Genomic DNA, 12,533 nt, shown 5'->3' with positions numbered 1-12,533 from the left:
GCAGTGAAGCTCCTGAAATGTCTTGTGGGCTACGAAACTTCACCAGACTTTCTGTCGGCATGAAAAGTGATAATGACTAAATGAAATGTTTTGGGTTAACTTGTACATTATTATACTCAAGCTAAACTATATCAGTAGCAGTGAGGAAAACAAGCCGACCAAATAAAACTGACATGAACAACAGTTTGTGGCTTATTTTCAATGAACAGTCATCAAAACGCTGACGGAATAAAAACAGTAGTGGACATATGACATAAATTCATAGTTATTTTCATAGTTTGCAGTTTATTCCATTACAGGCAGGGCAGTGTGGGGGAGGGAGTAAATACATTCTCATTGTGGGGCAGGAAAGGAGGGGAAGCAAACCAGGTAAACATGGACAAGACATAGTTGAATTATTCCTCTTTCAATATAGACCAATTTGTAAATCTGCCAATAGTTTGAATAAATAACTTTCAGATGAAATATCTGCTTTTTTTCCTATATGTCAATACTGATATCTTTTAATATAGTCTTTATCTCCTTATTGTTATATAGTTGTTTTCTACAAGACTCTATTGGAATTCATCTCTTTTTTTTCTTAGACATCTGCATAAATAATTACACATAGAAGATGGTGCTGTACACATCGTGGTGGAAAGTATTACAGTGCTTTTTTTTTTTCTTCCAGCAGTGTTTAGCGTATGACCGGCTGCGAGCAAAGCTACTGAACGTAGGAAATTGCTGGCCCAACCTTAGTGTATTTTGTGAGAGACTACTGGGACAGGCAGCATGATTTGAGCAGTGTCAGACTGTAAACTGGCTGGAACGGTCTGCTGTGAGTAACCACAGCAAATCTTATTCCAAATAGAGAGTGAGCAGATCACTATGGTGACTCCGGGCTTGACGGTGGCACTGCACCAAAAAGGTCACTGTGAGCAGGCTGTCACTCAGCAGCATGTCTCACCACTAATGAAACATTTGTAAAAAGAGCATATTGTCACCATGCCATGGCAGAATGTCAAATATTTTTCCACTCGGACAGAAAAAAAGCTGAAATATATAACTCCTTACATTTGGGAAAGTCTTAAAAAGTTTCGCCACACTGTCCCAAAAAAACTGAGATAAAAACCACTGACATCAAACCAATCTGTTGCAAGAGCAATAAGGATAATAATACCATCAAATATAGCAATAAAAGTGATAACAACATTAACGGTAATAAATAATGCAAACGGTGAGCCACCTGTTAACACCCAGAGTGATATGGAAGATTTGGATGCCACGTACAGTATTTAGAATTGGCTGACGAAATGTTCCAGCCCATATATTTGTTCAGTCCAACCTCAGATGTTCCAGATCAACCACATTAAAGGGAAGCAAACACCTTGACGTCCAAGATGACGGAGAGCACCTTGAGAGCAACAGAAATGATATCCTGGGACACTTTTAGGATATACAGTTTGGACCTGTCTGGTGACATTTAACACGCCTCTCCAGAATGGTTTGACTTTACATATAATATAAATTCTGGACATGTTAAGAGCTTATTTACTGTGATTTCATGACAAGACTTGTTCTATACCAGCCATGCTACTCTGAAAATGCATAAAAGCATGCAGACCTTGACCCGGGCACATTGCTAAGAGCTCTCTAAAGAGAAAAGGTATGGTAGTTATGAGTCTCGGACAACTATAAGCAAGTTCATTATTGGTTCAAACCCAAGGTACAGAGGTTGTGTTTTCAAAAATGAAAGCCATGGCAGTGTTTTAAGGTCAGGATGGCATCTTCTCTGTGGTGTTGCTGTGTAACAGTCTATATGGGAACCAACATAATGGCTAGGGCAAGAGATAATGAACTTAGCTTGTGTTTAAATAAAGCAATATCCATTTACATATACAAAAGTACATCTCATAAATACATTTGGCAATACAATGTATTAAATTTTTTGGCAAAGGGGGGGGTAAATTGAGCAATATGACATGTGCAAGAGTATCCGAATGTCAATCTATGTGGCTTATTGACAATTTCTCTTTAAAAATAAAGGAGGAAAAAAAAAAAAAAAACCTTTTTCATGCACTATAAAGAGTAACCAAAAGACTCAAAAACATCCATAGGCGTCTGTAATAACTTTGTCACAATCACTACATTTTTAAGACACATGAATTCTCACCAATGTAACACACTTACTCTCTTTCTCAAAGTCAATTCTTTATAGACCTGAGGATCATTTCATAATGTCTTCTCACTTCTACTGATTGACGAACATGTCCATCTTCACATTCCTGATTTTTTCAAAATAAAAAATATAAAGTAAAAGCTGGAGCTGCTGAGGGTGCAGGAAGTTGTGCGGTACATCAACCGAGATGATGATGTGCCTACGCTAACCTCGTCTACAGTGTTAGTTTTTTGTTTCCCTGCTCAGTTAACTGTTCTCCCTTTGATTTTGTTAAGTCAGGGAATCGATGTAATGCTGACACGTCCCTACGTGGGTGAGACGGCATTGTTTTGGAATGGCATTGTGAAGCTACAGTTAGATTATATTCACCCAAAAGCAGTACAGCCCCCTGGCATGCAGAGAGAGGTATCTTTTTTTTTTTCTTAGTCATTGCAATAGTGTGAAAATGCTATAAACAGCGTTCGGAGGAGACACCTGAAGAATGGAAACAGTTTGTGAGTTGGTCCGTAGAGTTCTGTCATTGGATCTCTGATGAGTGACTGCATTCCATCGCATGCACGTACTGTGATATGTTTTTAAAATTTGGATGACCGCACCTCTCGATTTAGAGCAAAAGGACCCGCTGGAGTCTCTGGAAGCACACTACACCATAGACGATAGTGTGTTCTCTTCAGGACAGTGGCAAGGGGGAGATGTTCGTAGGGAGTGTATGGCTGGCGGGGCTCCCTCACCGGGGGAAAGGTCGTTGAGCTCCTCTGACGATGAGAGAGGAAAGGATGGGGACAAAGAGATGCCCGAAGAGGGGTCAGCAGATCCAGCAAAAGTGCGTGGGGGTTTGGGGACGAGGTTAGGCTCCAGTGTTGCTCTGGCCAGGAGCTGTTTGTCATCCAACTGCTGTCCGTCTCCGAGACACTCACCCTGCCCAAAGGAGCCCCGGCCAGACTCGGACTCCCCGTCAGACAGCTCAAGAGGCGGTGAGCTGCTGCCGTCCAATCTGAATAGAGAGTCTAAGTACTGGGCGAACTCCAGCACGGCCTGGCTGGGGTTCCCATTGGATAGTTGGGGTGGAGGAGTAGAAGCCGGTAACTGTTTCTCTGCTGTCTCCAGCTCCCAGTCATCTTTTTCTCCATCCACTGGTCTCAAACCAGCTTGCGGGCTGAGGGGAGTGTTGGGAGTGCTCCCCGGGCTGTAAACACCCGGTATCTGTTGGTGATCCCCATCAGGAAGCATGTTTGGGTTGGCGTTAACCTCTGGCTTGAGGACGCTCTGGTTCAGCAGAGCTGGGGAATGGTGTCCACTGTAACGAGGTGTGGCGGGAGACAGCCGCATGGGGTAATCCGGGGTGGATCTGGATTCCACTGGGGTGAAGAAGGGCCCGACCTCACCCAGGTGCTCTGGTGTTGTCGCGCAGAGGCAGTCGGCAGCCAGGAGTTCAGTGCGAGAGCTGAGAGACGGGTTCTCCTCTGGGATCGGCGCATCCAAAGGGAACGGGAGGCTGCTCAGCATTGGCGAACCCCTTAGCGCGGCAGAGGAGCGTCGGGAATCCAGACTATAGAGCGACTCGGCGTCTGAGAGACTCTCCATGACGGCCAGTGGTGCTTTGCGGTCCCTCAGCTCCACTGCCAGCCGCTCCCGAGCTCCACGTAGCACTACAGGCACTGGGGGAGGAGGGCACTCAGAGAAACCATCCAGAGATATTTCAGACTGGGCACATGAACTAGAGGAGAGTAGAAGAAGGGGTTGGAGAGCAGTGACAGGGAAAGGAGGGGAGAGGGGATCCAAAACACAAGACAGACGTAAAAAATGGGTCAACACAACTCATGGGGGGGGGGGGGGTTAAAGAAGGGAAATGGGATCTTGTTAGTATTTAAAACATATCTAGAGTCGAGAGACTAGGTGAACACCGGCAAAACATAACAGAAATGGAATATAAAACTGACAAAAGGTGAGACTGGGAGGCCAGGAGTGAATCCTAGTAACAGTTTGGCTCTTGTATTAGCATCTAATACAGGAGAGGTAACATCATAATCTAACCATCACTACCAGGAATTCACACTGACTTTGGACAGGGGCTAAACCAGAGAGGGCGAGGTGGGAACTGAATACTACCATACGTCGCAACTGCTCTGTGGTCAGACAGCGTGCATGCGTGCATGAGAGAAGGGAGCACATTATGCAAAAATTAGTATTGGCATGCTTTGCTTACCGTAACAATGTTTTTTGTCTTGTTTTTTTTAAACCAAACAGAACAGACAGAAACGATGATTTTGAGAAAACAATAAAGTAGCAGTTAGTAGCAGTTGTATTGTTTAGTTGTGGCTAGATCATTAAATAGAAAATAGACATGTCCCCATGATTATCCCTACAGTTAAGGCAGAGGTTTGCTCCATCACATGTTAAGTTAGAGGGGGAACCAACTATACAGAGGATCAAACAATCCGTTTCATATATTCTTTTAGGCTCCAACACACCCACAGTGGTGCCTGGTGTACTAACCGAACACTACTGTTCCTGCGGTGGTGGGTTGTAGGCGTCGGCTGCTGAGAAGTTGTTGATGCATCCATGAAAATGGACTCTGGGTTCAAGTCCACTTCTGTGGGGCTCACCATGATTTTGGCTGCTGACAGCAAAGCCGTTTTCCCTTTGTTGTAATTCTCCAGCACCTGTCACAAGCACAGAGGTATACACAGACACATGACTGGACAGATAGAGGTACAACGATCGCAAGAAGGCAGGGGTGATGAACAGAGAAATGATGCAGAAGCTCAGTTCTAAATGGAAAAAAAAGAAAATCCAACTTTTATTAGTTTAAATTCTATTACTGCTGCATTAAACAGATTTTGCTTACTACTTGCTTATTTTTCATACCAAACAAAAAAAAAACATTTTTTCTCCTTAAAAAAAACTAAATATCTATGCATCTCAATTTACAACTCTTTTTCCTTTACAAAATATAGAAATTCTATTCCTCTATGATAGCAGGAGGGATTGAAAACAAGGTTGAGAAAAATCAAGAGATCAATATCTAATCCACTGGCCATTAACGGTTCTGGAACGCATCATCAACACACACACAGTTTTCATGTTTAAGACACTTAAGTCAAATGTCACAAATGTCTAGTTATGCATTTGGACCACCCCTATTAAGATTATAATGGTTTTCAGTGACTTTTGCCAAGAAACCACTACATCTTTATTCAGCTGCAGATATGATTACATCTATTATTAAAGCGCAGCGACGTTCAGATAAATGTAAGTGCAATCTAAAGGTGAGCTTACACCTACTGCAACTGACATTAAACACCCACAATGGAGTCATAAAGTCTGAGCAAGGACCAAACACTATGATAAGGAATAGTAAAGCATAAGCCAACTGCATGCGCAACTTCAAAAACATTCACGAAAACAATGTAACCCACTAATTTGTTTTAGTTGTGTTAATAAATATGTGAGGAGAACAAACTCTAACACCAAATCACATCAACACACAATGACATATATTTGGTTAACTTTAATGAGTTGAACACTTGGTGGAAGCACAATATGATATTAAAACTGGAGCAGGTATGGAACATGAAAACACGCAAATAAAACATACAACTGATGTGTCATAGGAACATAAAAGGGTTAAATTAAATGGAAATGAATGTAAACAAAGACTGAGAACCTTAGAAGCACATTTTGAGTAAGTTAAAAATGACATTAAACAAACACATTTATGTTTGGAGTTATGCAGATGGTAATGGATCACAAATGAAAACATGGTGATGTTATATGGTTGAGTGTGAAGTACAGAGGAGATAAACTACAAAAGATCTTTGGCACAAACAATATCAAACATTTCACCTGCAAGTGTAGGCACAATAAACACAAACTAAACTAAAAAAAAAACAGAGCCATGCTCTGCAGACTCTGCACCCAGAGAGAAAAAAAATCATTCTTGGGAGTTTTGCATTATGCAATAATGTACTGCAACCCCTACAGCCAAGGATTCATATGACATATATCATTTATGAAGGCACATCAAGAAATGCACGATGGAAGGCATAAAAAAAAATACAATTCCAGTTTCCAGAGTCTCATTAATAAAAGCCCTCCACTGTACCAAGTCAGTAATAAGAAGAAATTAGAAATTTATCTCTGAGCAATTTTTCAGCAGCTGAGTGGAGCTGAGCAGAGTATTCCATATTTACACATTTGTTCCCTGTGCCATTCCATCTGCTGCTGAACAGTAATTGACAATTCCTTGAAGGGATTCAAGATTGAAGGAAAAGCTGAATATGCACTCACAAATAAAAAGAAAAAGGAGAAGAGCTGCAGCTACTGAAACACCCAGCCAAGAAGGAAGAAAGAGCAGTTAATTTGGAAGAAATTAGGTTACCATGGAAACCTTGTGAATACAAAGAAAACTAGTTAGTTGGAGGAATGGGGTTAGCAAGTTCATGCCACAGCACTTGACCAAATGTACCATAGCTGTGAGAGGGATGGAAGGAAGACTGAAGGGTTGATTTGAGGAAATGACGAATGTCATTAAGGAGAGAAAGAGTGCAGGTGGGTTTGGACTCATGCAGGGTTGGAAAAGGCTTCTCTGCTGTACTCTAAAGTTTAACACAATTGCATATCCCTGGTCTGTTATGTACACCTTTAACCTGTGAAATTTACCACATCACATCCGTTGCCTCAACTTGCCCTGTCAATTGTTTCACATTCTTTTGAATATCCCGTGTCTGTCTTTCCCTGAACACCTTTACATGGCATTTAAAGAGCTTGTCTGGACTTGCTACATACAGCCACCAGCTTTATGTGCAAGTGGAAAGAAAGCCAGGAGGAATTCTTAATGGCAAGAGAGAACGTTTTTCCAGAATTTCCTCAAGTGCTATACCAGTTGTGCTGCTTTTCTATCCCGGTGTTTTGTGGCTTCTTTTAGAGACGGAAAATTCGCCATTTCCTCCTCTATGATGACTTATTAAATGTCCTTACCAGTCTCTTAAAAAAAGCCTTTCTGACACCTTATCCTGAGTTTTACTGAAGAGCAATACTGAATATTATAAAGTCTATGCAAGAGAATCAGAAGGACTGTTCGGCACTTCTTTAATAGAGCTATTTGTTGTTACTATCTTGAGAGAAGGATTTTCTATCTGAGTGCTGTCCAACTCATCAGATGTGATTTCAGAAAGAGGAGCAGCAATCATATCTACACAAGAATGAGAGTTGGGTGGATCTGACAGGGTTTGTGTTGGTGAATCATCATGAACTGAAAGTGCTGCTGGTTGAGGGTCGGAGGGACTGTTAGAAAGTGTGGGGACAGACACCGAGCTCGGCTGTGAGGAGGAAGTAGAGTCTGACAGAGGAGGAGTAGGAGGAGGAAGATCAGACCCAGCATCTGAAAGAGAGGGAGAAGCAACAGTCAAAGGCACAGGCACAGAGACAGCCTCGGTCTCTGTGACAGAGGTGGCAGGAGACTGGTCATTGTGTGTGGGAGCCAAGGAATCAGAGGGAAGAGGAGGAGAGTTTAATTCGGTTTGTGAGGTTATCAACATAGTGGTGCTGCTGGCATGATGATTGACCTCCACGTCCTCTGGTTCTGAGCTTTCCTGCTCAAACAGTGGACAAAATGGTTCCAGTACCTGCAGAAACACCAGAGGTATCATACTACAGACTAGGCACAGCAGACAACAACGCACACTGACACACACACACACAAACACACTAAAACTTAAAGAAGACCTATTATGCTTTTTAATCTTTTCCCTTTCTTTCGGTGTTTTTTTTCATTCTTGTGCATGTAAAACAACTATAAGGTCATAGTCTGCCCCATCTAAAGCTCCTCTCTCCCACAGAAAACACTGCTCCTTAAACACCTCGTCAGTAGCACCACCTTTAATTCCGTGACCTTGTGCCATCACACTGTCATTGTGTCACACATTTGCATAATTTATGCTTGGCAGCTTGTTTGGCATGTAAGAATTGATTGAGCACAGCTGCTCTGTTGTTGTTAGCAGTGCTGGCTCATGCATGTGTGAGCTGACCAATCAGAGCAGACAAGATATTCAGGAGAAGGGGCCTTAAAGAGACGGGAGCTAAAACAGAGCTTTTTAGACAGAGGGGGAATACAGTGCTGCAAAACTAGACGGTATGAGAAAACTGATGTGTTTTTTGAGCATTAATGCATTTAAACCTATTCTAGTAGTAACACAACATAAAATTATGATCCTCGACATGAACATAACATGTCTCCTTTAAAACATCCATCCAGACACATACTGACAAAGGGACAAACAAATGCAAAAACAAAGTACAAACACATTATACACACAGAGAGGAACAAACTTACAACTTTAACTCTTCATCCACAAGACAAGTGCAATTCCCAAAGTGGATCCGCCACATGCAAACATACACATTAATACCCAGTTATCTAAAGAGATGCTCAATGCTTGTAATTCATACACTCATAAAGACCAGAGGATACCATGAAACCACCTAGGTGTGAACATTTCCCATGCTTGGAAACCGAAGCAACGTGAAGAAAACAAAAGGGTGTTTGGTAAGTTGTAGGTTAATGTTTGGTCACATGCAAAATTAACTGGATACAAAACTCAGATTTAATCCAAATCATTCAAAAGATATTTTTTAACTAAACTTAAAGGGCACAAAGTTTTTCCTGTGTATTTGCAATAGTGTGTTTCTAGAACCAAAAAAGGGAAATAAATCACATCAGTGTATTTGATAATGGTCTTTTTCAGTTCCAATGTGCAATCATGAATGAGAAGATTCGTAGGCCAGAGTAACAATAAATTGATCAGCCTTCAAATTAGTTTTCTCTACAAATGGCAGCAGGCCTTCCCTTCAATTATTAATATTAACTGGAACTCTCTATAAGAAAACATATCGATAAATGTGTTACATTTACATGAGCATGTGGCTAGATAACCACAGATTGTGTCAGTTTCTAATTTAGGAAAATTTTTTCAGTTTCAATCCGTCTACATTAGTTCCTATTTCACACAGTACAAAATGTGTTTTGGTATGGTGGTATGCCCCTCTGTGAACAATTGTTAAAAAATATTGGTGAATGCATCTGGATTTTTATAGAAAGAGACATTTCACAAATACTCGTCATCCATCAAATTCAATTATCCAGTGTTGGAAATCAGAAACAAGATTTAAAATCCATTTCACCAGCATTTCAAAAAAACCCACACCCATCAAATTCATCCACATGCACACACATAAAACAGACCTTGTTTAGGCCCTCCATCACCATGTGGGGCATGTGCTCATTAAGCATAGCAGGTGATATGATGACCTCATCAAAGGCTTTGTTGTCCCCCCACAGGGCTGAGTAGGTTGGCTCCTCCTGGCTACAGCTGCAAGGGAGGAAGAGATAAGGTCTGTTAAACATGATTGAAGACAAATAAACACACAAGTTGATTGATTTTCCCTCATTTACAGTACAGTTCATGTAGCTCTATCACACCAGACTCACAAGTTGGGGCAAAAAGCTCAGGAGCTGAATATGGTAAACTGAAGAATGACTCAAAACTGATCAGATTGTTGCACCTTCGCCCTTTATTCAAAAAACATTTGTGCTGCTACAGGTGGGCTGCTACTCAGCTCATTCTTTAATGCACTGTCAATATAGAATTTCAGTTTGAAATGACCATCTAAATAAAGGCTGTTTTTTACCTTTTCATCCCACCTTTTGGAGTTTTCCCTTTTTTCGTGAGTGTTCCCTACCAAAGAGCACCTTCATCACATTTTGTTGAACTTCCTGAGCACGCAAATCATCACATTTAAGAAGGTTGAAAGAGAAAATATTTGAAATTCCTGCTTGAAAAATGTTATAATAAAATAGTTGGTGAGTCAACTAAATTCCAATGATTTGTCTCATCAATGCAGCTGCAACGCAGACTTTCTTCAAGTTAATGGTCTCCTAGTGATCAGAATCACAATCGCTTTTCTTGCCAAGTAAGTTTTCACATACGAGGAATTTGCTGTGTTCTGCAGGTGCAAAACAACAAACAATGCTAAAAATAATTAAAAGATATAATAAAAATATAAATAGCTTGTGACTGATTTTAAATAGGTGAAGACTGTCAAGATTTATGCAGTAGTGCAAAATCTTTGACCTGGATTATGCAATGTTGCAGTCAGTGTTGGGGAGTAACGAATTACATGTAACGACGTTACGTAATTTAATTACAAAATGTACGTAATTGTAATCCGTTACATTACTGGGAGAAAATATGTAATTAAATTACAGTTGCTTTTGGAAATTTCAATGATTACAACTTAAGTTACATTTGAAAAATCGCAGCAAAAGCTCGGATTTATCAAATAGTTTTTCGCCCCCCTGGATTCATGTTTGTTTTTAGTTATTTTCATATCAACATCTTCCTGCCAAAACTGACGCTTGTGATTGGCTCTCTCTGGTCATGTGCCATTCGACTCAACCGACAAACCGTACGGCGGCAGTCAGACTCAGTAGCAACAGTGTCAGCGGCGCACAAGATGTTCCTGGGCTGGAAATACAAAAAACACTTAATACAGACAGAAGCCAGGCTTCCTTGTATTACAAAGGTGGCTCTCTTTTAACCCGGCTAGATCACCATGGTAACTTATGCTTAGCTCATAACCTGGTCCCGACCAGGTTCTGTTCAGAGTTTAATCATAAAATCGGCTATAAAAGCGCCGCTATTTCACTATTTAACTCATTTACAGCTGGCGTCACCTTTACTTTGAAAGTCCAGTGGAGCTGGATCAGAACGGAGCATTTGTACGGAGGGAGAGATCGCGCTGATCCGCTGCTGTTTACTTTCTCTCTGAGCGTCTCCGCCTACAGATGTTCAGCTGAGGGGATACGCTGCTCAGCTGTTGATCCGACTCGCGTCAGGAGGTCATTTATTAGGCTATAGCCTATTTACTTTTATATACAGTCAGTCACCACTGAAAGAAGTTGTGCGCTCGCAGCAGGACAGATAATTTAACTTAATGTGGCCATGAATAAATTAATTGTTTCGCCTGTTATGTGTTGCCCAAATGCAAATCTTGAGTAGGTCTACTCTGTTTTCTCACATTTAAAAAGGTCTTTGTACAGAGACAACATGAGATTTGCTTGTAGCTACAGCACCTAAAAAACCCACTGTAACCTATTTTCATACGCACACCCAGCCTCGCTTTCAATAAAACACACACTGGCATTTTATAATTACGATCAGTGAAATATATGAAAACAATATAAAACACAGTATAACACAACAGTTGTTGTTGCTCTAAAGCTTCATATTTAAAAGCAGCTCAGTGTAGAGCTGTCAGAAATTAAAATCAGCCTCCTCTTGTCATATTTGCAGCACCACTGTTGCTTCAGGCTGTGATCAGGCTTTTTTGTATTGCTCATACTCTCTCCATTAAAACAACCTGCTCCTCTTGGCTGAAATCAGCCAGTTGTTGCTCCATTTAGTGAGGAAGTGAGCCTCCTTCAGTACAGGCCGAAGGTCAGACTCATAATATATGGTTAAACCTTTGAACTGAAAGGTTTATCACACTATAGGTCTTAAAATGTCAAAATGGTTAGCAGTTGAGAGATTTCATTCAAAATAAAGAAAAGTAATCATAATGTAACCAAATGTAATTAGTTACATTACTTTGAGAAAGTAATTGAAATAGTTACACTACTATTACATTTTCAACAGGGTAACTTGTAATTGTAACCAATTACATTTCCAAAGTAATCTTCCCAACACTGGTTGCAGTAGAAATGGATATTGCAATGTGCATAATGTGTGTCACTAGAGTGTCTAGTGACTAAAAATCACTTGAATGTATTGGGGGGGGGTCACGAGGCTTGTTAATGAAGCTAGATTGTGTCATAGAAGCCACACAGACCTAAAATCTGACAGTTATCTAACTTGACGAGAGCATAAAGATAAGAAAAATCAAATAATTTTCAGATGCTCATCAACTGTATTACAGATACCTCTTTTATATTTTTTAAGATTAAGAATGACATCCATCTGTTAGTCATAAGACCTTTGAATGTATTCTGGCCTTGGATTGGATGGAGAGGATGTGTATGTTTGATAACAGTGTCAAACAGAATCAGGATCAAATATTAGTATCTCTAAACTCTCTAAAAATATTTCCACACTGCACAAAATTAAAAACACCAGGTATAAAGAAACAGGCACAACAAACAGGAAGACTATGAAATAAAAGATATTAGACAGTGCTGCAGAGGGAAGAGGGCAGCGCCACGTGAACACTTCAAACCCACACTGTCCCAAGTATTCAGTGTATACCTTTTCCCACTGAGCTGCCAGCTCTTTTAAGTCACAAGTGTGAAACAAACATAAAGATTTGCTTTGAGATAACT

The 12,533-nt window shown here is 40.7% G+C and overlaps 1 protein-coding gene across 2 annotated transcripts in view; it reads right to left on the bottom strand.

The window, feature by feature from the left end:
* Positions 1-265: 265 nt before the first annotated feature.
* The window catches only part of dagla (diacylglycerol lipase, alpha), a 41,996-nt gene continuing 29,728 nt past the window's right edge, over positions 266-12,533 (bottom strand). The window contains exons 18-21 of one of the 2 annotated variants that reach the window (XM_030414135.1): positions 9,402-9,528; positions 4,655-4,821; positions 4,365-4,382; positions 266-3,875 (exon numbers count right to left, since the gene is read on the bottom strand). In XM_030414135.1, the coding sequence (XP_030269995.1) occupies positions 2,801-3,875; positions 4,365-4,382; positions 4,655-4,821; positions 9,402-9,528 (1,387 nt within the window). In that variant the 3' untranslated portion in view covers positions 266-2,800. The remainder of the gene's footprint in view (positions 3,876-4,364; positions 4,383-4,654; positions 4,822-9,401; positions 9,529-12,533) is intronic. The other variant, XM_030414136.1, reaches the window with a different exon arrangement.

Source organism: Sparus aurata, chromosome 4, assembly GCF_900880675.1.
Source record: "Sparus aurata chromosome 4, fSpaAur1.1, whole genome shotgun sequence".
Lineage (NCBI taxonomy): Eukaryota > Metazoa > Chordata > Actinopteri > Spariformes > Sparidae > Sparus > Sparus aurata.
Note: the sequence above shows the minus strand (reverse complement) of the source record. Positions and strands in the feature narration are given on the sequence as shown.